The 25594-nt window shown below is 40.2% G+C and overlaps 1 protein-coding gene across 1 annotated transcript in view; it reads left to right on the top strand.

The window, feature by feature from the left end:
- Positions 1 to 23151, top strand: part of ogfod3 (2-oxoglutarate and iron dependent oxygenase domain containing 3) — a 31927-nt gene extending 8776 nt beyond the window's left edge. The window contains exons 8-9 of the mRNA XM_086302873.1: positions 7014 to 7137; positions 22391 to 23151. Of these exons, the coding sequence (XP_086158999.1) occupies positions 7014 to 7137; positions 22391 to 22527 (261 nt within the window). The 3' untranslated portion in view covers positions 22528 to 23151. The remainder of the gene's footprint in view (positions 1 to 7013; positions 7138 to 22390) is intronic.
- Positions 23152 to 25594: the final 2443 nt, after the last annotated feature.

The following is a 25594-nucleotide window of genomic DNA, read 5'->3' as shown; positions in this document are numbered from 1 at the left end:
TAAAGTTCAAATTGAGCATCGGGATGAGGACGAACGGTGACGTGAGTGACTTGGAACGCGGCATGATTGTGAACTTGTTTGGGTATTTCAGAAACTATTTATGAACTGTGGATTTTTTTCCCAATCAATCGTCTCCAGGGATTAAAAATAATTTTTCAAATAAAATAAAATATCCAGTGAGGGAATCCAGTTTGTGACAATGTCTGATGCCAGAGATCAGAGGGGAATGGGCAGACTGATAGGAAGGTAACAGTAACTCAAATAACCACTTGACCTGTGACTTTGACATGTACTGTCAGAATTTGGTAGAAATGACATGAAAGCATGGATCCTTCCTGCTTTCTATCAGTGGTTCAGACTGGTGGTGGTGTAGTGGTGTGGTTGATATTTTCTTGGCACAGCTTTGGTTTGTAATAAGATGATAATGGCTGCAATTACAGCCTCAGGGCCTGAATTATCAAGACTGTTTATAGACGCAAAACTCCGAGCGAATATTAACAGGACAATTTCAGTGCCGGATTGCTGAATTATCGAGATAGCAGCTGATCGCAAAAAAAAGCCAATGGTTTCTTATTGAAGGCTAAAGTCAATTATCTGGCAGAGAGACCCCCATAGAGGATGAAGATCAAGTGAGATTAGAAAACAGTGGCCCCATGGATATTGTGTCTCCAGTGATTCCATTCAGGTTAGTAAAAGGGTGTATCTCATTATCTTGTTGAACTGAGTGGGAACCTTTTTGCAACATCAAAGCAACAGTGAAAATGATCTCAAGGCCTCTCCACCCACATCTTGTTCTCACTTAAAATGTATTGTAGACTTTTCTGAAATGAACAAAGATCTGAATTTCTGTTAAGCTCAGTTTGTTTGCTACTAGGTCACTTTCAATGAAGAGAAAGTTGTCAGTACTGGAAGACTTTTCCTTTTACCTTTAAGCGAGGTTGCAAACATGTAGTGCCAAGCCCACTCCGGTCTGTATCTGCCATATATGTGATAGTGATGGGAATTCCAGCTCTTTTTAGAGAACCAGCTCTTTTGGTTCGGCGCACTAAAAAGAGTCGGCTCTTTCGGCTCCCAACCGGCTCTTCAGGTTGTTTTGTTGCTTTAATTAATTTTTTATTATTAACAACAATATAAAATTATGCACAAAAGGAATTACTAATGTAAAAAAAAGTGGTTTTATTTATATATGTTTATATATAAATATATACGGTGGCCCCTAGAGTACAAACACGTACAAACTCCAAAAAGCACGTACAAATTCCAAAGCACGTACCCCTAAATAGGGATGGGTATCGAAAACCGGTTCTTGTTGAGAACCGGTTCCCACTGTTTCAATTCCTTGGAATTGTTTGCCATTTTTGCAAACGATTCCCTTATCGATTCCAGTCGCCCCGAATGACGTCACCACGTTGCGGAGCGTCATTTACCTGGCAGGAAACACGGCGCCTAAGCGGCTCAAACGCTCAAAAGTTTGATTACACTTTACGAGAACGGATGACAACAGGGCAACTTGCAATACTTGCAAAGTAGATATTTAATTTAAGGGAGGAAACACTACGAATATGCAAAAGCATTTGCTCACAAATACGCGATGACCTTAAATGAATGTCGTGGTTTTAATTCCGCTCTGGACTCGTGAATCTCAACCCAGCAGCAGCGGTAACGTTTGCACGTCCTCTCCCGTTAATGCGGCGGATAAATAATCAACTAACAGTGCATATTATGTTAGCGCGATCTGTCTTATTACAAAACCTGCCATTGCTGTGCATTTAGGTGACCATGATGAGAGAGACAGACAGAGTCTGGCTCAGATGCTGGCAGTTCTTGCTGCAGTTTACCATTAGCGTCTCCTTTCAAGCCAGGATAGACGAATGTCACCGAGCAGTGACTAAGTTTTTGGTGTGCGTGCCACACCAGAAACTCCCATTTACCACAGCAGATGCTCCGATTTTCGGTAAGTGAATGTGTTTAATTGTAGGCAGGGACATTACTGGATATTCTTGTGTAATTTCTACAGAATAATTTATGTTGTATTTTGTTATTGCTACAGACGAATATTTATTTTATTATTTTACATTTACGATTTTCTTTCCTGGGGACCCTGTGACACCCCATTGAAGAGCCGTAGGCTGGATCTCTTAAGATGTCACTGTTGGGTTTGTAAGGCCATGTTACTCCTAAATTTCTATCTTGTTCAAAGAGAAGATATAAAACAAAGTTCTAAGCTATTCGACCTTAGTGTTCTCCTTTTTTAAAAAGAATCGATAAGAGAATCGATAAAGAATCGAATCGTTAAAAAGAATCGAAAATGGAATCGGAATCGTGAAAATCTTATCAATACCCATCCCTACCCCCAAACCCAGGTTGATTTTCAGAAAAATCAAAGGATTGATTTTAAGTGTGCCGTATGTTCCCAAAAAACACGGTATTAACGACGGCCCGCTAGCATGCGCTACCAAAAAATGCTTTGTTGCGTATCTGACGGACGAAAGCTAAACCAGTTCCACACCACTGAAGTTGCAGCACTTTTGCAAACCGATTCTGGTTCATCCGTTTCATTCAACGATTCGCTTTCACCCTTCTCATTCTCCGTCGCCGCCATGCTTTTTTTTTATGAAAACAAAGACACTGAGCATGCGCGCTTTACCCATATTCTATCACGATATTTCATTTTCTTATCGTTGCCCAACATTATACCGGTATTACCATGAACGGTATGATATGGCCCAGCCCTAACACCTACTAATATTTTTTGATCATCCCTTATACCATCAGTTCAGCAGTTCTAAAACAGCTGCTGTTTCACATTTAGACATGGTTTTACATAGATCATGGCTTCAAATAGGTGACATTGCCATGCAAGGCAGGTTGTTAATTTCCTGTAGCCCATGTCTCTGTTATGTAAACTCTTCACATCCTACATCATTCAGTCATAATTTCTATTCATGAGGTGCAGCTTTAAAGCTCGCTGCTTTAATCTCGCTCTTTCATTTTACACTTTGGTCATTGTCATGACACATTCTCTGCTCTGCGTTTGAAAGAAGACCTTGAGGAAATTTGAGTTAGATGTGTTTTGATAGGAAAAGACCAACAAACTTTTAATGGCTTACAAATTATGTTATTAAGAGTGAAAAATGTGTTAGTAAGTAAATTCTGAAATGAGTTTTCTTATTGGAAGAATTTCTTATTGTATTTTTTTTAATGTGTTACTGAAGAGCTGGTGAAAGAAAAACACTTTAAAATGTAAGAGATGTCCCTGAATGCTGCTTTTGCAATCGTGTTTAAACTGCACGTCAGTCTGAATATTATTCTGTGGTTCTCCTGCTACACGAGGCAGAAACGACATGTTTCTGTTACGTGTTCACTTTGCTTGTGACGATCGTGCTATCTTTCTAAGATTATTCTTGTTTGCTTTCGCTTCATCCTTGGTGTATACTTAACACCTAATGTGAGCCCTGTGGCCATATTAATATTTGCCACCTAATCGTCTCCTGCTGGCCTTTGACAGCTGGTAAAACTTAATCAGAAAGAGCCACTTTTCCCCCTCCATCTGTCTCTGCTGCTATTTTGGGGCTAATTGTCCAACCCAACTCTCATTTAAATGTAAATGGCCCTTGGCTGTCTTGGGTGGTCGATTTTTCTTCCCATCGATCATAGCACTGATACGGTGTCATAGCAGCAGTTGGGGTGTGACAGCACAGAGAGTGTGTTTTATCTCATATCTGGAGTTGTAATGAAATGGAATTGAAGGTGAAGACACGAGTGTCAAGTAGTCTGTTCATTCCTGACCCTTCCTTGACTTTTGCTGGAGTAAAGCTGCACATCAACTTACTAACATGGTAATCACCCTGGATTTACCCTGAAATACAACCGCTCTGATGCACCCACCAAGGATAATTGCACTCTCTTCAGACAATGTTTGCAACTCCACCAAACAAACGTATTGTCACCAAACACTCAGATCTTTTCACAGCCTCAAATAGCACCTGGTCCATTTTTTTTACAAAGGCTGTGTCACACTGTATCACACAAAGATGGCATCTTGCATACACTCATTATTTTACACTGACAATGGGTCAGATGAATGTGTGTCGTGACAAACATATAAAATGGTGCAGTTCTGATCAGCCCCACATCAGTTGAAGGGACATTGTTGTGTGTTTGACTCATCCATGACCCACCAGTGTTCTTAGTTAAGAAGTTTATCTGTTAAGATTGTTTGGTACGTGTAATGCAGTCATTCTGTACCCTTAGTAGGAAAAACAGGCTTAAAGCAGAACGTTTCCACCTCTGTGCTTGACTGTGGACATGGCGTACTTTGGATCCCAACTAGGGAGGATCACAAAGACGAATGTAACAACATTGTCATCCCCTATGTAGCCGTTGTATCGGAAAAAAACTCAGGAGAGTCTTCTCCAAGCATGACATCCCGGTGTACTTCAGGCCAAGCAACGAACTCGGACAAAAACTGGTTCATCCCAAAGACAAAAATCCTAAACACAAACTTAACAATGTAGTGTATGCTGTACAGCATAGCGAGTAATGCCCAGACCTCTACATTGGAGAGACCAAACAGCCGCTTCACAAGCGCATGGCACAACACAGAAGAGCCACCTCCACAGGACAAGACTCAGCTGTCCACCTGCATCTAAAGGACAAAGGTCACTCTTTCGAGGATGCCAATGTTCACATTTTGGACAGAGAGGACAGATGGTTTGAAAGAGGAGTGAAAGAAGCCATCTATGTCCACTGTGAGCGACCATCTTTGAACAGAGGCGGTGGTTTACGACACCAACTGTCTGCCATCTATAATCCAGTGTTGAGATCCCTTCCCAGACGCCTTAACGCCCACTCACATCCTGAGTCATGTGACCTCTGGAAATCACATAATAGGCTGGGGCTAGGTTTCACAATGAGCTCACCCAAAACCTTGGCTGATTGTGACCTACACCCGTTTTCACACCTTGGCTCGTGTGATTAGGTAGAGGATCATTAGGGGGTCTATGTCTCTCTTGGGGGGACACTTCCACAGGGTTTAAATCTGGGACTCTCCACCATTTGACCTAAGAACCAAAGAAGGTTCTTGGATGAGAGGTGAAACGTCTTCAAGCAACTTAAAGAAGTCCAGATGCTTTTCTTTCCAAGCTCCTTAGACTACTTTGGATCATGGAACATTTCTCTTTCTCCAAACGTGGCGGGTCAAGTTGCTGCCAAACAGCTCGATTTTGGTGCATTAGTGCATGAATTCTAACTGCAGCACTTTCTCCATAGCTCCTGTAAATTATTTAGAAGTCAGCAAACTTGTGCCTTCTTGAGCAGGAGACCCTGCAGGTGTGTTACCAGTTGTGGACCACCTGCCTTCAGATTGTTAACAAGCTCCCATCGTGTAGTTTTAAGCTAATTTACCTCCTTTCTCATGATCATCCTCACCCCATCAAAGAAGATCGATGGTCATTTTGTTTCTTAAAGTTTTTGAATAATCGCAACAGCAGCTCTCACCTTGTTTTTTTTCTTTCAAAAATGACCTGGCTGTGTCTCTAATAAAACACTACTCTGCTTCACTTCAGCAGTATCAGGTAATGTTCATATGTTGATTCATGGTTTTTCTTCAGTTTTTGATTTATTGCAGAATATTTAATTTAATTTAAATTTTAATCATCAAGTAAACATTTGCACTTCTTTGAATCGGTGTCTGGAAATAATTGTCAATAAATGTGTCAGAATGTCAAATTCGTAACTCAGTGTTTCGAGATAGGTGGAACCTGTCCTATTTAAAACTGGTGTTTAAGCCGTGCTGTTCTCTTTGCTTTCTGTGCAGTCATTGTAAGATGCACGCTAAACCATTTTCTTTTTTTCAAAGTTGTGGATTCCTTCAAGTCTAGAAAGCCAGTTAGATATTCTAACTAGCGTCTACGTTTAACTACATTCAATGGAGTGTAAATTATTTTTCACATGACTTTAAATACTAGGGGATTTTAAGCATCTTCAAACTCACTACTTTGGTTTTCAGACCTGCAAAATCCTTTTGAAACTTCAGCAGCGTTTGCTGTGAGCTTCTGTTACAGTAACAGTGTATAAGCAACAATTGGCTTTTACTATTAACAGATGTGTGCTAGGTGTGTTGCCTGGCATTGTAAATCTCGGTAATATGTTAACTTTTCAGATTTACAGTGTATGTTAGTAAAATGTGTTTAAACGTTAGCCAAAAATAACATCTTACATAACACGATTCTAACTTCAGGCAGCTTCTCAGTCCCCATGGTCACACTATATTTCCATTTCACACTCTTCTCTAATTGGAGAACACAGGCGTTCGGGCACACGCACATTAAGAGACAAATGTTCATGAATTGTTAAAGTTTCCTATTGTAGAACTCGATTGGAAACACTTACGAGCGCTTTGTGAACGATGCCGGTTTGACGTCGTTTCAGGGATTCATAAAACTCTTAGCAGCTTACTTTTGTTCTCTCTTTGAAGTGAGAGGACTTATTTCACAGCAAGAAATAAGAGAGGCAGCCGTTTCTTGTTCCCTCTCAGCTTACCTTCAGATGATATATTAAGGTTTTGAGATCAGGCGCTTTCACGTTAGCACTGCTATTAGTTGTTCTGCAGAAACGGGCAACAGTTCACTTCCCATGAATAACGCTTGCTGCTGCTCAAAGCGGCATCGTTTTGACTTGTATTTGAGTGATTACAGATACGATGGGGGGAGTGGGAGGGAGGACCTGGCAGCAGGTAATCTTTGAGAGACGTAAAGACAAAGCTCTTCTTTTTCCACATGAGCTGCTGACACAGTGGGCACAAACAGGTGGCTGCCATCCTGCTGTGCTCATGATGATGGAGCGGTGCTGCTGCTCCACGTGAACACATTAAATTTTAAAGCGTGCAGAAGTTTGGGAATGAACTTGTGACACGTGTGTGTTGTGAGTGTTGGTTGAATATGGAGATGAGACATGAAATTATATTATTCAGCTCTCAACTCGTGCTTTCCTCCTCTCTCCCTGTCTGCCAGGTGACCTATGGCTCTTTCGACTACACCTCCCTCCTGTACCTGTCTGACTACGGCTCTGACTTCACTGGAGGTAGATTTGTCTTCATGGACCAGAATGGCAACCGGACTGTGGAACCACGGACAGGTATTAGAAGCTGAATCTACCTAACTCTTTTTTAGCTTTAAGCCTTTTTTTAATGCTTGACCTGCTTAAAGACAGGATGGTGTAAACGCAGGCCGTCGACGTTAACACCTGATAGCTGATTCGTTCTCATAAGCCTAAAAGTTAAAGTAAATGATGTGAGACAGATAAATGATTTCATTATAACAGCAGAGGTTAAAATTATAATTGCTGAGCTGCATTAGGGAGCCTGGAGGTGGTTTTAACACACTAATGTGTGCAGCAAAGTGGGCGTAATCCTCTGTAAGTGGGTAATCAGCAGCACAGACTGTAGCACAGTGCGCATGCAGGGGATTTGTTTTTCTATTGAGCTTTTAGGACCTAAAAAGTTAGAAGTAACTACATGTGGTCTTTTTTTAGTAAGTAACGTGATCTGTCTGTGTCAACACTTCACATTAAGGAAAAAAAATGGGCAACACTATAAGCAAATGAACACCTTGAAGACTGAAGCAGAAAAGCCTAGAGGGGCATCTGCTTTTCAGACATTTTAAAGCGGAGGAGGAGTCCTCAGGGGGAGCATGCAGGAAATCTGGAAAGTTTCCAAGCTGGTCACTTTAAAGGAATGTGACACAGCATGTACACCGGTTTTATTTATATACTGAATTGGATGATATTGAAAGTGAGCAATAAATTGTTCTTCCTGTTTAACATATGGCACGCCATGCTTTATAAAGAGTGATTGGATTCTTTTTCTAGTTATAGATCTAACATGGCTTTTTAAAAAATCACATTTATTTAATTATTTCTGTCGTCCATTAAGTCTAAATGTAATGTCTGCGCTTTCTGGGGTGAAATACTGGTTACCTCACATTTTACTCTGTCAATACTTAATAGAGGCTCTCCAATATACAGACACACTTAAGATACTTGCTTTTAAGTAGAGAGTAAAGATGTAAGACAGAAGTAATTATCAAATATCAATAAGGTATTATTATTAAATAGATAATAACTGAGTCGTTGGTAATGTGCACCTTTTTTTACTTTTCCTTATTTTTGTCATATTAAAATTGTGGATGCTTCCAGGCAGACTGAACAACATCCACCTGCCACACTGACAGCTTTAAGATGTAGCACAGTTTACAGGGGGCACATATATTAAAACAAATAGCAAATATCTCCTGTCTTCTGTAATATATGCACTGTTGCACAGCCAGCAGACATGGAGCGCTGTTAAATGATCCTTTTTTGGTTTCTTTATCAGAAAGAGTTTGGCTTAAAGGGAGAGGAGCTGAAACGGCTCATTTCAGGGGATGGATCAACTGAGGGGCCATCTATCATAAATAAAATGATTATGATTAAGTTATGTGGAGTCCAGGGATAAAAATATGAAGCTTTAGGAAGAATAATAGGACCACTTCAATCATTTATTATCCACAAATCTGTCCACATGATTCGTAACGAAGCGTAACTAAGCGTAACTAAGCGTAACTAAGCGTAACTAAGCGCTCCATCAGGACTAAAACGTGTGTAAATAAGAAAAACTGTTGACTGAACAGATGACAGCAGCAGTTTGTTTTCTTAAACTGAACTAAGAAGAGGAAAAAATATGAGAACACTTTGCTGACGTTTGTTTTTTGGAAACTGGTTTTTGGTAATAAAAGGCAGCAAGTCAAAATATTAGGGATATCCACTCTCACTGGGGAGCTCTTATGGTGACTTCATGTTTTAAACTTTGTAGGTTGAGCATTCATCACTGTAACAGTAGATATATCACAGAAAATAAAGAAAACTATACAGGGAGTGCAGAATTATTAGGCAAGTTGTATTTTTGAGGAATAATTTTATTATTGAACAACAACCATGTTCTCAATGAACCCAAAAAACTCATTAATATCAAAGCTGAATGTTTTTGGAAGTAGTTTTTAGTTTGTTTTTAGTTTTAGCTATTTTAGGGGGATATCTGTGTGTGCAGGTGACTATTACTGTGCATAATTATTAGGCAACTTAACAAAAAACAAATATATACCCATTTCAATTATTGATTTTTACCAGTGAAACCAATATAACATCTCCACATTCACAAATATACATTTCTGACATTCAAAAACAAAACAAAAACAAATCAGCGACCAATATAGCCACCTTTCTTTGCAAGGACACTCAAAAGCCTGCCATCCATGGATTCTGTCAGTGTTTTGATCTGTTCACCATCAACATTGCGTGCAGCAGCAACCACAGCCTCCCAGACACTGTTCAGAGAGGTGTACTGTTTTCCCTCCTTGTAAATCTCACATTTGATGATGGACCACAGGTTCTCAATGGGGTTCAGATCAGGTGAACAAGGAGGCCATGTCATTAGTTATACTTCTTTTATACCCTTTCTTGCCAGCCACGCTGTGGAGTACTTGGACGCGTGTGATGGAGCATTGTCCTGCATGAAAATCATGTTTTTCTTGAAGGATGCAGACTTCTTCCTGTACCACTGTTTGAAGAAGGTGTCTTCCAGAAACTGGCAGTAGGACTGGGAGTTGAGCTTGACTCCATCCTCAACCCAAAAAGGCCCCACAAGCTCATCTTTGATGATACCAGCCCAAACCAGTACTCCACCTCCACCTTGCTGGCGTCTGAGTCGGACTGGAGCTCTCTGCCCTTTACCAATCCAGCCACGGGCCCATCCATCTGGCCCATCAAGACTCACTCTCATTTCATCAGTCCATAAAACCTTAGAAAAACCAGTCTTGAGATATTTCTTGGCCCAGTCTTGACGTTTCAGCTTGTGTGTCTTGTTCAGTGGTGGTCGTCTTTCAGCCTTTCTTACCTTGGCCATGTCTCTGAGTATTGCACACCTTGTGCTTTTGGGCACTCCAGTGATGTTGCAGCTCTGAAATATGGCCAAACTGGTGGCAAGTGGCATCTTGGCAGCTGCACGCTTGACTTTTCTCAGTTCATGGGCAGTTATTTTGCGCCTTGGTTTTTCCACACGCTTCTTGCGACCCTGTTGACTATTTTGAATGAAACGCTTGATTGTTCGATGATCACGCTTCAGAAGCTTTGCAATTTTGAGACTGCTGCATCCCTCTGCAAGATATCTCACTATTTTTGACTTTTCTGAGCCTGTCAAGTCCTTCTTTTGACCCATTTTGCCAAAGGAAAGGACGTTGTCTAATAATTATGCACACCTGATATAGGGTGTTGATGTCATTAGACCACACCCCTTCTCATTACAGAGATGCACATCACCTAACATGCTTAATTGGTAGTAGGCTTTCGAGCCTATACAGCTTGGAGTAAGACAACATGCATGAAGAGGATGATGTGGACAAAATACTCATTTGCCTAATAATTCTGCACTCCCTGTAATAGCTCCCCTTCAGTGTAAAAAGGTCGTCACTGAAGAAAATTTGAAAGATAAACTCAAAAGCTTTGTGTGTCGTATAGTCTGCTGATCGTGGAGGCCTCACTGTGGGGGAAGAGAAGAGGTGACGCTCCAAAGTGTCATGGTTTGTAATATTTATGTGACCTAGTTTTTGTGCAAAAAACTTGGGGCAGCTTCCTTCTCGGCTCATATTCCCCCACGTACGCGTTACTCCTGAACGATTCTGTATGGGAAACATCGCCTGAGGCGTTTTCCTTCTGACAGCAAACCATCCCAGACTGCCTCCGCTCACCTTGTCCCTTCTTGAACTTCTTTCTTCACCGCTTTTCGCTCTCTCCCTTTATCTCCCCCACTGTCTATCATCTCGTGCCATTTACATCAAGTCTTTTGCCACTTTTAATCAAAAGCAATTCAGAAAAATGATATTTTACTACTTCTCTTACCTTAAATGCTTTTTTTTTTGGTGCCTTTTTTCACCTCCATTTAATCTCTGCTACCACTCTCGCTCATGTGTCATACTCGGTGAGCTGCAGTGAAGGATCCTGGGCTGCTGACACTGTCTTGAACATCGACTGAAGGACGTATGATAATAAAGAGTGACTGCAGCGTGTCTGCCTCCTAGTCTCCTGTGACGGGTTTTGGTGAATAGCTCAGCCGCCTTGTATCGGCGAGGTGAGAATAACCTCCAGACAGCAAAGAGGGCGACATGAGCAGGATTTTTAAACCCAGTGAACATTGCAGGAGGAAGAGGAAGGTGGGGAAGAGGGTCATGGAAAAGTGAACTAGGAAAAGTACAGTCTGTCCCTTGGATAGATTTTTAAATGCTTGGCAATCTGTAAAGCTGGTAAATCCTAACCTGCTATGTGTGTGCGTCGAGTAGTAGACATGATACAGGCTCATTCATAATGCATCAACATCCCATCATTTTATTTTCTCTACTAAAATCCACCATCACCTCATCAAGAAACTGTTTGGGATGGATCCCACTGACATGTTTTGACTTGATAAGAGTCTGATCCTCATATCTGGATGGATGATTAGTTTGCCGAGATAATCATGTCTCTTCGAGGCGACTGCAATGAACAAGGTGTAATTATAACACCAGGAAGACAATCAGGACTTTGCTGTCAGAGAGCGCAACAGTCAAGGATGTAATGACAACGAGCAGTAGGGGGACAGAGGTGGAGGTGTTCAGACTGCAGAGGAAAAAGTGGAGGATTAGATGAGATGATGGATAGATTTGTGGAATGTGAAAAGCGCCACCGATAGGGCAAGAAGGTAGGTCAGACACAGAAAATGGCTGGGAGACAGATAAAGAGTAAATACTGTGTGTGATAGCGTGAGAGATATGGTGTTTGGCTGGGAATGGCAGATACAAACAGGGTAATAAAAGGACAGAGCGAAAAAGACACGTCTACCAGTTAGAGGAGCCAGCAGCAGTTAACCTGACTGCTTGGATAACCACGGGGGATTTAGATAACCTCAGCTGGGCAGACACCTTAAAACGGCCGGTCTGACCTTGCCCGCTGTGCTTGTACAGACACACACAGTGTATGGAGTGAAAATATGTGCATTAATCTCTCACTCTGAGAAGGTGTGTTGTTTTAAAGACGCTGCTAGTGTGTGTGGGCGAAATCATACGATCGAAACGATGCCTTCAATGTTAGTCAGAAATGACCGTATATGGAAGATCAGCTTGCAGTGTTACAGGAAGTTGTAGGATTCTGCAGGTAGTTTAATTAAAGGCACAGGAAGCACAGAGTGACGCCGACTGGCTACTTAAATGTACCTACTACACAACTGCCATAAAGGGAAAGGACACTAAAACCATTTTTTTTGCCAGGGTTTAAACATATATGCCCATAGCTGGGCACTTGGGGATCAACTTCCTTTTGTATGCAGCCTCAAGTGGCCACTGGAACTTAATTTAAAATCCTTCTCCTAACATTCAAGGTCTTTAATATACAGACCTCATCTTATTTTAATGACCTCACAGTACCGTGTCATCCCAGTAGAGCAGTTCGCTCTCATACTGTTGGCTTACTTGTGGTTCCGAGGATATTTAAAGCCTTCAGCTTTCAGGCCCCTCTTCTGTGCTGCCAGTTTGGATTCGGGAGACAGACACCCTCTGTACGTTTAAGATTAGGCTTCAAACTTTCCTTGTCGATAAAGCTTATAGTTAGGGCGACACTAAATCCTCCCTTTGTTATGCTGCAATAGGCGTAGGCTGCTGGGAGCTTCACTAAGCCTTTCTTCTTCACCCACATTTTACTTTCTCCATCCACTGTGCGTTTACGCACCACTCTGCATTTAATCATTAGTTATTATCAATCTCTGGCTCTATACCAGAGTGTGTCTTTTGTCCAGTCTTCCTCCCCTCACTCCCAGCAGCAGATGACTGCCCTTCCCTGAGCCTGGGTTCATCGGAAGTTTCTTCCTGTTCAAAGGGAGTTTTTCCTTTTCACTGTCGCCAAGTGCTTGTTCATAGCGAGTCTTTGATTGTTGTATTATTGTAAGGTTTTTATCTTACAATATAAAGCGACTGTTGTTGTGAATTGGTGATATATAACTATTACTGAATTGAACTGAACTGAACTGAAGAAACTGTAGACTTTTAGCATGTCTGCACTCGGTTGATTTTTCATCCCTGGAGGCTGCCACTTGGTTAAAGTGAGAATTGTTTATAGAATTAAGAAGTAAAAGAGTCCTTGAATTTTGTATAAAATTTGGTTCCTCATGTTTCATCACAGACAGAATGATTAACATTAACGTGACAGTGGCTGGATCCCACACTTCTCATTTCTGTAGCTGTTTGTTAGACTCCTGTCTAATGCTCATTTCTTTTCAATGACAAACAGATTTTGTGTTAAGATGCTTTCATCCCTGCCGCACTGCCCTACAGTTTTCTACAGGTGGATGTGAGAAAGCAAGTTAGCTTTTAGCCTCCCAGCTCTGGAATCCAAAGTCTGTGTGGATTAAGACTGCAGAGATGTGAGAATAGCACAACTAACTGACCAGAGAATTCACAGTAATTGTTTGTGCATTGTGCGTCACGCGTCCTGCTGCATACCCTCCACTTTGTCTAGTCAGAGCTCGCCTGAAGAGGATTTTCTCCTTCTTGTTCTACAAATGACGGGAAACGTCTTTGGATGACATCTGTACTTGATTCTTGTGAAATCATTTATGACTTTAGTATCGAGTGTAAGCCTGTATAAATGTATTGAGAGCTCGACAGAGTTCCGTGCATTTTCTTCCCATTTAGTTTGCGGTGCGTTGAAGCCTATCTGAAGTTGAAGCCTATCTGAAGGCTGAAGTGAAGCCTGGACAGGTTGCCAGTCTATCACACAGCTAACACACCCCGACAGACAGCCAGTGGTGAGACGCCCAAATGCTACTGAAAATGTCCAGAATAATTTCACACTGAATAAAACAAGAACATTTTGCAGCTCTGTTCTTGTCTGAAGCTCACGGTGCTAACACTCTCAGAGTCATAATGCTAATAAGATGATGTTTAGCAGATATACATTTTCCAGCACTCGCCATCTTAAGCTGTATCCAGTTATCGTTAAAAGAAAAGAGTGAAACGGATCCACTTAAGCTGCTCTTTAGACTGACGCATGGTGACAAATGGAAAGCGACCACACTCCTTTCAGCCTTCTCAAGGGTTTTAAATTGAAGTCAGTCACAATGTAATCCAGGTAATTGCATCTGGGAGCACATTTTTCTGTCCTGTCTGCTCAAGCTTAGCGTGATCTATCTTTATCTTACTTTTATCCCTTTCATCTCTGGTTACACCAAACACCCTCTTTAATTCTTCCCCAGCCGATTAATTATAAGGCTGTGGGAGTAATAAATTGACTGGACATTGTGTCAGTGTGCCGCGCACCTTGTGACTGTGCCGGCAGTGTAAAGAGGCGTTTCGCTCCAGCAGGCGATTTTGTTATCGGCACTGGATGAGTCATGCGTCGTTTAGCATCTTGTTAGAATTGTGCACTCATCCCGGTTGGGTCTGTGAAGTTCAAGAGCTCATTAAGTGCTAATCAGCAGCATGTGGCTGTTTTTTATTATTAAAGACAAAAACAGTCTGGTGGCGTTGCTTGAAGTATTTCGTGCTGATCACTATTACGCATCGTAGTACCTCTGTGATGGTATTAATTGGATCTTCTTTTTTTTTTTTTTTTTTTAAAGCCTCTTATTAGCAGGTCCAAGAGAGACGGCAGTGTTTCTGCAGGTTTTTTCTCCTACTGTCTCAAGTGTTATGACATACTTTTTTTTTTTTTCTGTTCACTTCCCGTTGATGGCGTTTACATTTATCTAGAAGACATTTTTGTACGTGGTCGTTGTTTCTCTGAATGTTTAACCGTGTTTGGTTCTCAAGGCAAATTCGTTCATTTGAATAATACACAACAAAAGAAAAAAATTCATCATGGTGCACATAGTCACTTTATGAGACTCCAAAATGCAGATTCACCGTGATGTTAAAAAATAAACGTGTATTCAGGGAAAATGTTTGACTTTCCACGCCCTTATATGGCATCAAACTTTTGATCCTAATGATTGGATACCCACAGATAATGGAGAATTTCCTAAATACAGTCAAAGTAAGAATCACCTAAAAAATAACATTTTACAAACTATTAGTAGAATTAAATCTTATGTGGAAATTTTAACAGTTTATTACTGTATTTTTAGGGTGGGTTTCAATAATCGATTTATCGATTAAAATCGGTTTTAGTTTGAATAAAGCGATATCGATTCATTAAAATCCTGAATCGATTTTTAAATATAAATGTATTTTGCCAGAAACCCAAAATCTCAGGTTAAACCTCACAAAACTATTTCACCAACCACCAAACAACTAAAACAGCAAACGAGAGCAGGTGAACGGATTCTGCAAAAAGAAATAAACGCAAAGCGCGAACTCGACACATCAGAATCAGTGAGCTGTCGGCTTTTTCACCCGACGGCATGTACACGGACACACCACCGGGGCTGATTCTGAAGCGGCGGATCAGCGCTTTGTGTTTATGTCTTTTTTTGCACTAGATTCTGAAGCTGCAGGTTTAATCACTCTCCAACCAAAATTGACTGAACCAGCAGCAAAAGAAGATCAAATCTAAGCTTCACATTTCACTTCACATACACATCGTCATGAATTCCCTTTTACTTTTGCTGTTTTGCTTCCACCACGATAAGAAGCTCTCACACAGCTCTCACAAGTGTCAGTACTGATAAATGATCAGAATTATAATATTTTTGACAAAATTTCCCTGATTCGAATCGAATCGAATTTAAATCGTGGATCGGATCAAATCAATTCTAGAAATCAGGGACGATACCCAGCCCCGTGTCTTTTAGAAGTAATGTGTACATTTTTTGCACAAGTTGTAGCGCTTATACTGCCTGTTTAAAATCAACCAAACGCACTTCAGTGGGATTCAGATGTTTAAGATATAATAAGGATCTGATTATTTCAAGTGTTCTGATACATAAAAGCTTGGAATTTAAAGGTCTGCCTTTTTTTTTTTTAATTTAACTAACCAATGGTAGATGCCAAACCTTGAACTTACCACTACTACATTATGTCGGCTATCTGCCAAACACAGAGCCCACGCACTGCTTCATCTACATATTGAAAATAACTCACTTTAGCTTTACTACTTAAGTCTTTTTCTTTCTTGTCCTAAAAAGATGAGCATGTCTTGTTTCACACATTCCTGCTTCAAAAAGCACACGTCACCAGGGAAAAGTGCGCTAACATTAGTTTGAAGGCTAGATGCCTAGTTTGCTGCTTGGTTGCAGCGCATTAAACTCCATGTAAACAAAGCTGCAGCTCTCACTGAGGTCTAGTTGGAGGCGTGTGGTCCTTACTTTCTCACTCCATCCATCAAAAATGAATCCCAGTTTCTCTCGCTCTGCTACCGGACCGCAGCCTGCTGTCAGTCAAACACTGACATGATGCTCAGTTGTTGACGTACAAGAGAAGCAAACTAGTTCCCAAACCACTTTTCTTCCTTTCTGTGAAAAAAGAAAATTCCATGAAATAATAAAAAAAACTATTTTTTTCACTTGACTTTAAAATTATATACATTGGATTTTTCTATTATATAAAATTAAAGAATTAAAAAAAATCATACAGTGTACTACAAAATATCAATGCTATACTTATTATTATTAAGTACATATTATATTCAGCAATGGGGGTGTCTGGCCCATTGCTACGGGCCATTCAGTCCTTATACGGTTGCAAGAGCTTGGTCCGCACAGCCGGCAATAAGTCGGACTCGTTCCTGGTGGGTGATGGGCTCCGCCGGGGCTGCCCTTTGTCACCGATTCTGTTCATAATTTTTATGGACAGAATTTCTAGGCGTAGCCAAGTGGCGGAAGGCTTTCACTTCGGTGATCTCAGGATCTCATCTCTGCTTTTTGCAGATGATGTGGTTCTGTTGGCTTCATCAGGTGATGGCCTCCAGCTCGCCTTGGAACGGTTCGCAGCCGAGTGTGAAGCTGTGGGAATGAGAATCAGCACCTCCATATCTGAGGCCATGGTCCTCAGCTGGAAAAGGGTGGAGTTCCCACTCCGGGTCAGGGACAAGACCCTGCCCCAAGTGGAGGAGTTTAAGTATCTCGGGGTCTTGTTTACTGTTAGACCTGTACTCTTGCTCATCCCGTTGGTGATTATGGGCAAATATTCATGGGTTAATGGCATGACACATGAGTAGCATGAGGCAAAACTTCCCCTATACATTTAGTGAAGACAATGTTAAGTGCCACCTCAGCACTGCTGAGGTGGCACTTAACAGCACTGCTAAACAGAGGTTAGCTTGGGAGGATACATTTCCTCCATAGAAGTGATTGTTGACCCAGGTGCTTCAAGAATAAGCTCAGGACGTGGAATTGTTTCTCTAAAGTTTTCTGTTTCATGGGAAAATTTCTATTGTGGAAACCCAAATCCTTAAATGACAGAAATGTACTGATGCTTTACTCCTTTTCATGACACCGCAAAGTGCTAAAATACTATTGGGAAAGACTGCAGGTAAAGCAATAATTACAACATATAGTTTTTCTGTTTTTAAGAAGTAGCAGTTTTGCCTTTTTTCTGCTAATAAGCATGTTGCATTTATTATGAAGACCTTTCTAGTTGTGCTTTTAATGAAGAAAGTACTATTTAGACTCTAGCAGACAAGATGATGTGGCTGATATTGTAAGGTAGTTATTAGGTAATGGAAGTGGATGTTTGATGTTACATTTAAAAAAATGCATTACTCGTTGGTCATCAGTATTTTATAGGCTAGAGCAGGAGTGGGCAACCCCAGGCCTTAAGGGCCGGTGTCCCTGCAGGTTTTAGATGTGTCCTTGATCCAACACAGCTGATTTAAATGGCTAAATTACCTCCTCAACATGTCTTGAAGTTCTCCAGAGGCCTGGTAATGAACTTATCATTTGATTCATGTGTGTTGACCAAGAGTAATATCTAAAACCTGCAGGACACCGGCCCTTGAGGCCTGGAGTTGCCCACTCCTGCCCTAGAGTAAATACAAAATTTAGTTTTTAAATGATAATTTTAGTGTCGAAAAAAGCATGAAGTGAAGTAGGCTAAAAGAAAAAGAAAACAAAAAGAAACAAAGTCAGTAATATCTATCACTGTGGAAAGAGTTACAAAACCATTTCTAAGGCTTTGGGACTCCACTGAACCACAAAGAGCCATTATCCACACAACGACATCTGAAGAACTCCACGGCTAACTTGTCAAAGTTCGTGATTCAACAGTAAGAAAGAGGCTGGGCGAAAATGGCCTCCATGTGAGAGATCCAAGGAGAAACCCACTGTTGACCAAACGGAAAACAGTCTCACATTTGCCACAAAACATCATTGGAAGGTTTGAGTCCCGTTCCATCTGGTGTAAAACTAACTAAAAGGATCATACCAACAGTCAAACATGGTGGTGGAAGTTATGTGGCTGCTTTGCTTCTTCAGGACCTGGATGACTTGCTGTAATTGACTGAACCTGACTTCTACCAGAAAACCCTGAAAGATAATGTCCAGCTATCAGCTTGTACCCTTCAACTGAAGCAAAATTGGGTTGTGCAGCGGGACAATGATCTGAGACACAGCAGCAAGGCCATCTCTGAATGGCTCTAAATGACAAACTGTTGGTTTTGAAGTGGCCCAGTCACAGTCCGGTCTCCAATCTGATTGAGATTCTTTGACATGACCTTCAACAAGCCGTACATGCTCAAACAACCACCTCCAGGGTGGCTGAATTCAAACAAAGAAGAGTGGGCTTGAGTTTTTCACCTCTTCCACAGTGAGGTGAAAAACTCATTGCCAGTTATCTTAAGTGCTCAATTTCAGTTCATGCTGCCAAGGATGGCGCTACCAGTTATTAGGGGTAGGGGGCAATTATTTTTTTCTCAAAATGCTTTTTTCCCTAATTATCAAATTTCAAAACTGCATTTTGAATTACTATTATTATCTATTATTATTATCCTTCTCCTTTTTCCCTTATTCTCAGAGTTTGCAGCATAAATTCTGTTGTTATACAGCGAGCACCTCTGATGTCGTCAGCTAATGCTATCCAGGGAGATTCAAACTCTCTTACACAGACACACAAAGACACACAAATGTATAAAGCGCCTGTAAGGGAAATTATAGCAGCAGAATGGGGGCTCAGTGATTCCAGCTGTTTATTCATGGCATAAGATAATGAGATATTCTCTTCAAAAGGTTTGAGACACTGTAAGTTTATTAGCAAACCAAGAGTCTGAAAGAATTCTGAATAAAAATCTACAACTGTGGGCTTGCTGCTTAAACTTTCCAAACTGAATGGAAATGTCTTATCTAACACAGAGCACAGGTAAAACAACACTGGCTAGTAACTGGTAGTAGTTCATGAGATGACCTGGTGACGCAGAGCTTCTGATAAGTGAAGAAAATTTATCCTGAGGAAACCTCACCAGACTCAGACTGTTTGTTTATTTAATGAAAAAAAACCTTTTCAGTCAAAGGAAATGCATTTCAGTCCAAAAAATGAAACCCTAGAATAAGTAAATTGCTCCCAACTGCTTGTCTTTGTGTTCGCTTCCCTTATCAATGGTTTTTGACTCCACCATCATTGCAAATACTTTTTAAAAAATAAATAAATAAATAATAGCTTCACCTTATTTACTTTCTTTTTGCAAATGAAAGGAAAATATTACAACCAGACAGAGGGAGGACATGGTTTACCTTGCTTTGCATAATAACTACAAAACAGCAAGTTTAGCTCGAAATAAACATCCAGCTTTTGTGATTGTAGTGAGAGTTTTAGGGGGAGTGTTTGAACTGTTTTAAGGCTTATAAGCTATATTAGGCTAAACCTGGAAACATGGTTAATAAGCAAGGTATAATCTGTCGAAAGGTTAAAATAATAACAATAATTTTTAAAAAGTGCATACCAACACTTTCAAATTGGATGTTATAGCAGTTTCTCTATGAACAGCATAGCTGTTTAGTAAGCTATCATCAAGTCAATTAAACTTCTGCTTCTATGGTGTTGGTATGGTGTTAGAGTTGGAGTTGTCTCGAGACCCTTACCATTTTACCAGCGAGTTGATATTATTGGCTGATATTAACATTTTGCCGAAATATCAATATTGGAATTTATTAAAACGATCAGCGTTTATTTCAGAATGCCAGATTTTAAAATCACCAAATATCAGTGTTAAAAATCTCTGGTCGGGCTCTGCCAGGGACGACTGTGTTCTCAGTGAACAGGTTAAACCAATCGTTTGCAAACTACTTCCACTATGTCCCACTTTAGAAGTCAATAATAGTTCACACGCCTCATATTTTAAACATTTTTTATAAATCAACAATATAAAAGAAAATTTCAGTATGCACGAAAGTATCAGCAATTTAATTTTTTATCATATTCATTCAATACAGACTCGGGGTTTTTAGCCTGGTCACCCAAGCCCAAACTGACGTTTTTCTGTCCCACCCCCACAGTTTGAGAACAACTTTGTTAAACTAATGAGTGTTTAACCAGAATAACTGCATATGCTGCCTCTGGTGTGTATACCAAGCTTCGCTAGCTGCGTCCTCGCTCTGTTTTCAACCTTTCTTGACGTCTTGACGACTTGATACTCCCTTTAGGCATTTATTTTGGGTTAAGACCAGATACATATCTGAAGGAAGGTTACGGAGGCCATAACTTTATATAAATGATCAGTAATTCATAAAAACTGAATGTTTGCAGCCAGTTAAATCTCATAAGAATCATTTAAAAAGTTTGCTGACTTTTCACCAGAAAGAGGTTTTAAAAATCTTTTTTCCCCACAGATTTATTTCTAGTACACATGCCCCAAGTTTCATCTACACCTCTACCCAGATTTCTGATACAATCACTTCTCTTACCCTGCATTGCTCTGTAATGAATGTTAATATGCTAATCATGTGAATGATCAGCCATTAGAAACAAGCAGACGTACCATCATCATCTTTACTATGACGGTTTAAACCAGTCAACTCATTTATATGTTTCCTAGGTTGACTGTTGAGATGAGATGTGATCATAATTAAAAAATGTAACATTTTTTGTTATATATTAGTTTGACTTTAAAGTCATCTTCTCATACACCTTTGAACAGCTGCCAGTGCTGCTGATATAAATCCCTGGAAACGACATTGTGCGTTCTGTGATTTCACCATGATCCAAGTTCAGCGACTCAAGTGTGCACAGAGAGCAAACCTCAGCTTGTGTCAAACTGAAAACACTTTCTTGAAGAGGATCATTGTTGTATTGAATTATGATACAGGGACTACATGTTCTTTTCCCCTCTCGTTCTCTTGTTGAAATGTCCAGTTTCCAGCACAGCACATCACCTAAGTTTTATAAACAGGAGCATACCTGCTGGGGGGTTTTGGGGGTGGGTGGGGCTTGAGCTGTCAGCGCAGAGTTCTCCTTTATAGCTGTGAAGTATCTGTGAGAGAATATTGAGCTGGAATGACCTGCACTGCCGTGTGTGTCTGTGAGCCCCCACGGCTCATGAAAAATGCTACAGGTTTGTGGCCACGACAGCATAATCGTTTCTCACCACCTGCCTCACCGCCAGATTTATCTTCCTGCAACTTCCCCCACTTTCATACAATTTAATTCAGGGGTGTCAAACTCAAATACACAGTGGGCCAAAATTCAAAACTGGAACAATGTCGCGGGCTAACGTTAATATTTATTGAAATATATTTATTCCTCCAGATATAAGAATTAATCTTTTCTTATGGACTCAAAACACGTTTTGCTGAAAAACTGAATATGGAACAAGCAAAGCTTAATACTAAACAATATATATATTAGCTGTATAATACCAGTAGGCCAGCTCTAATAGTAATTTGGTATGGCTTCGCGGGCCAAATGTAATTAGGCTGCGGGCCAGAGTTTGACACCTATGATTTAATTCAAGTTGATCGTCATTTTGACACAGCGGAGGATCCAGCGTGCGCACAGAGGCACTTAAATTAGTCCAGAGATATACGAGAAGATGCCCTTGAAGGACAGATCGTCTACATTTAAATCTAATGCTGTTTTTGATTTGTAGAAGTGTAATCCCAGAACTTTGTGATCGCATCTCGTAAAAGAGGTATGGTTGGCAGCTTCTATAGTTGGGTTTACAGCATTCTCCAATAGATTTCGCTTCAAGATTTCTATTCGTCAAGTGCCGTATCTCTGCCTTGCCAATACCTCTGATGTAACAACCGACCATGAGATTAATAGAGGTTTTCTCTGACTTTAAAAGCCTTGTTCAACACATGGTAACACCAGCTGTGTGTGTGTTGGATCTGAATCGGTAAATATTGAACAGCTTTTACATTTCCTCTCTCCTAAAGAGTTCCTCTTGTTCCTTTTGTCCCCACCCTTAGGGAGAGTTTCTTTCTTCTCTTCTGGCTCAGAGAACCTCCACCGCGTGGAGAAGGTAATGTGGGGGACACGCTACGCCATCACTGTGTCCTTCACCTGCGACCCTGCACACGCCATCTCTGACCCTGCCCTGCCATGAGGCAACCACGGATGATGGATGACGGCACTGCCCACTGGTTCCGATAGGCCCTGCAACAAAGAGGCAGAATAGGCAGGAATTAAGAACAAGGGGAAGGAAAAAGAGCTTTTACATGGATTTTTACATTGGTATTCTGTAGCTGCTCGGTCAATATCTTCAATTTTCTCCGTTTATTTTTCAAGTATTGACTTGCTGATGGTGCAGCAGGGGGAAAAAAGAGCCACATGTGGTCTCCCTCTGTGCTTTCCTGTTTGTTACGCACCCTTGTGTTTTTATCCTGTTTTCTACAGAAATGTCTTTTTTTCCTGCACCATCTTAATCGCTGGTTTTAAGGGTTTTTCAGTTCCCCTGCAGGCTTTCTGCCAAAGCAGGATTGTTTTCTGCCTTTCTGTTTATTATTTTAAGAGAGCTGCTGATTCCCTGAAGAAGAGATCTGAAACTTATGAACTGCCAACTGAATAATCAACGTTTCATCACCAAGTACCACTCATACCCCGTCCTATGACCCGTTGAGGTATTTTCTTCTAAGAAGAACCGTCTCTCTGTCCTGTTCGTTTGCTTTTTCCTACCTTATGCTTCTGTGCAGTCTTGAGGATGTTTTGAAATAAAATGACATCAAAAGTTTGCCTGGTTTTGTTAGTCATGCTTCTCTGTACTTTTCTATTTTAAAACCAGCAGCCTGGAATATTAAACCTTTATGTATTACTACTTTTTAAATTCAATTAACCAGTGTTATACCCGTCTCTGCTCCTGCTGATTGCTACTAGAGTCTTATCCGCCCTTCCTTTGTGAGCCAGCCACTTGAGGAATCTCTTGATTGATCTGAGACTATCATGTGGTTGGGAATTCATCATCCTCGCCTTTCTTATTTTTCACACAGCTGCACCGAACCACCCACCGTTTCCATTCTCATTTTTTCTTTATCGATTCTGGAGTTTTTTGATTTTAGGATCCATAATTTTGTGTTTATTTTATATGTCAACACCCATTTCAGTTTTTATGCTCTGATGTGATTTTAAATGTTAATGCGTTCATGTGTTTGGGGCTTTTTCTTTTTTTTTTTCTTTTAAAGGTAGAATCAGAAACAAAATGTCAGCCAGCCATCAAAGAAAGAAAGAAAGAGAAAGTCAAAATATTATTACGTGGTGTCATTTTCCATTAAAAAAAAAAAAAGCAAAACAAAAAAACGGCTCTTCATGTCATTTAAAATAACAGCAGGTTTTTTTACACTTAATAAATGCAAACAGCTGTTTACTTCTGTTAATGTCAACACACTAGGACAATCTTTTAGCGTATATTTAAAATCAGCTGTGCAATTCTGCACTAAAAGCATTCATTTTTAGGCACTAGGTTCACTTGTATATAGTTGACTCATTAACATAAATATGCTAGTAAACTTCTCTTTGTGTGCAACAGTCTGATGCATGTCCAATATTCGCTTTCTTTTTTAGCTCTTTTTGTTTCTGTTCCAGCTCCTACTGAAAATATCAGGCTGTGTAGATAAATTCTGAAAAACCCCAAACTAATTTTGTTTGGGTGTTGTTGGTTGTGTACGTTGCACATTGGACTATCACAGATTTTTAGTTTTAAATTAAAAATACCTGCACGATAAAGCAGAATAAATGAATAGATGAATGGTAAATGAAGAATGCTCGTAAAGGTCATGAAAAACTGAAGTGAGGTGATGCTTCCCTGTTAGTTTGTTGCTAACAATTGCAACTTTTGTGCTACAGAAAGACGTGCCAGTTGCACACTGGTTCTCAAAAATGTAAGTATACATTTATAATGTATCATTAGTGAGCACACATATTCAAAAGCTGTGACTGAAACATTTTTTCTCACACTTTTCTCACCTTGCTGCACAGCTGTTAGCACATTCACTGGTGATATAAAGAACAGAGGTAAGTCTTTCTATGCTGTGCAGGGCTGTGTGGGAGTTTATTTGAAATGAGCATGGTGTTGGGTCACTGTGCAGTAGCACATATATATACATTGCATATTTATATATATTTATGCTCTGATGTGACAGGGTCACACAGCTGTAAATGGCAGCGCCTTGTTCAGAGTTTATAACTGATCTGATAAAGATGGCCACGTATGAATTTACTAATAAAGAAGCCATTAATCACCTCTACCCTTATAAATAATGGTTCCAGTCACTGTACTCTTCATCTATTACTGTTGTGGTGACATTTCCACATGGAACTGTTAATAAATATAAACATAAATGAAATGGTCAAATATATATATTGTAGCTGCTTCCGCGTAATCAGCTTTAGCTAGCAAACTAATTCGGCACACTTCACAAACTTCTAAGACAAATTTTTGCAAAAGAATCTTCCAACTCGTACTTTTCTGGCTAATGATGCTGAAAGATGCCAAAGCTTTATTTAAAAACAAAACAAAAAAACAGATAAGAAATTGCGTTGTCCTTGTACTGCAGGTTGGGGTTTTTTGCTGTGGTTGGAATGTAAATTTGATCAGACAATTATGAATTGATTATTCATGATTGATTATGAATAAAACTGAATTGAATTGATGTCAGCTTTTTTCCATCTAAAGTGACATACTGTGATCACTTGCTAGCTGATTACGTTAAGGTTGTACTAGCCTATATTAAAGCAGACACACACAGTTTTTTCATTTCCTTATATCTTTCCTGTTGGTTTGAACAGACTGGAAAAACAAACACTGCCTTCGGATCTCTTTAAATATCAAGGACACTGCTTCTAAATGTGATTTATTTTAGTTGTTGATACTGTGTGGGAAAGGAATTGAGCCAATAGTTGATTGTAAATGACCCGTCTGGCCTTGCCCGACAATAACACAGTAAATACTACTTCTACTTACCAATAACTATTATCATGCATGTCAGGATAAATTTCTGCAGGAGTGGGTGTAATTGATTTGGACTGCAAATAAATGTAGGGTGCAGACTGTGCCAAGTATTATTTTTAAGGCTTTGACAGCTGTAGGCATTGATGCAGGATCAGTTGAGGCCTATTTAAGGTAATTTAAACAAAGAACAGACTCTCTGTAGAACATATTGCCCTCAGCAGTGTTTTAT

The sequence above is a fragment of the Aulonocara sp. 'chitande type north' Nkhata Bay genome, linkage group LG8 (assembly GCF_057382095.1).
Source record: "Aulonocara sp. 'chitande type north' Nkhata Bay isolate Kocher_YH1m ecotype deep benthic linkage group LG8, A_spYH_male_GT1.1, whole genome shotgun sequence".
In the NCBI taxonomy this organism is placed as follows: Eukaryota; Metazoa; Chordata; class Actinopteri; order Cichliformes; family Cichlidae; genus Aulonocara; species Aulonocara sp. 'chitande type north' Nkhata Bay.
Note: the sequence above shows the minus strand (reverse complement) of the source record. Positions and strands in the feature narration are given on the sequence as shown.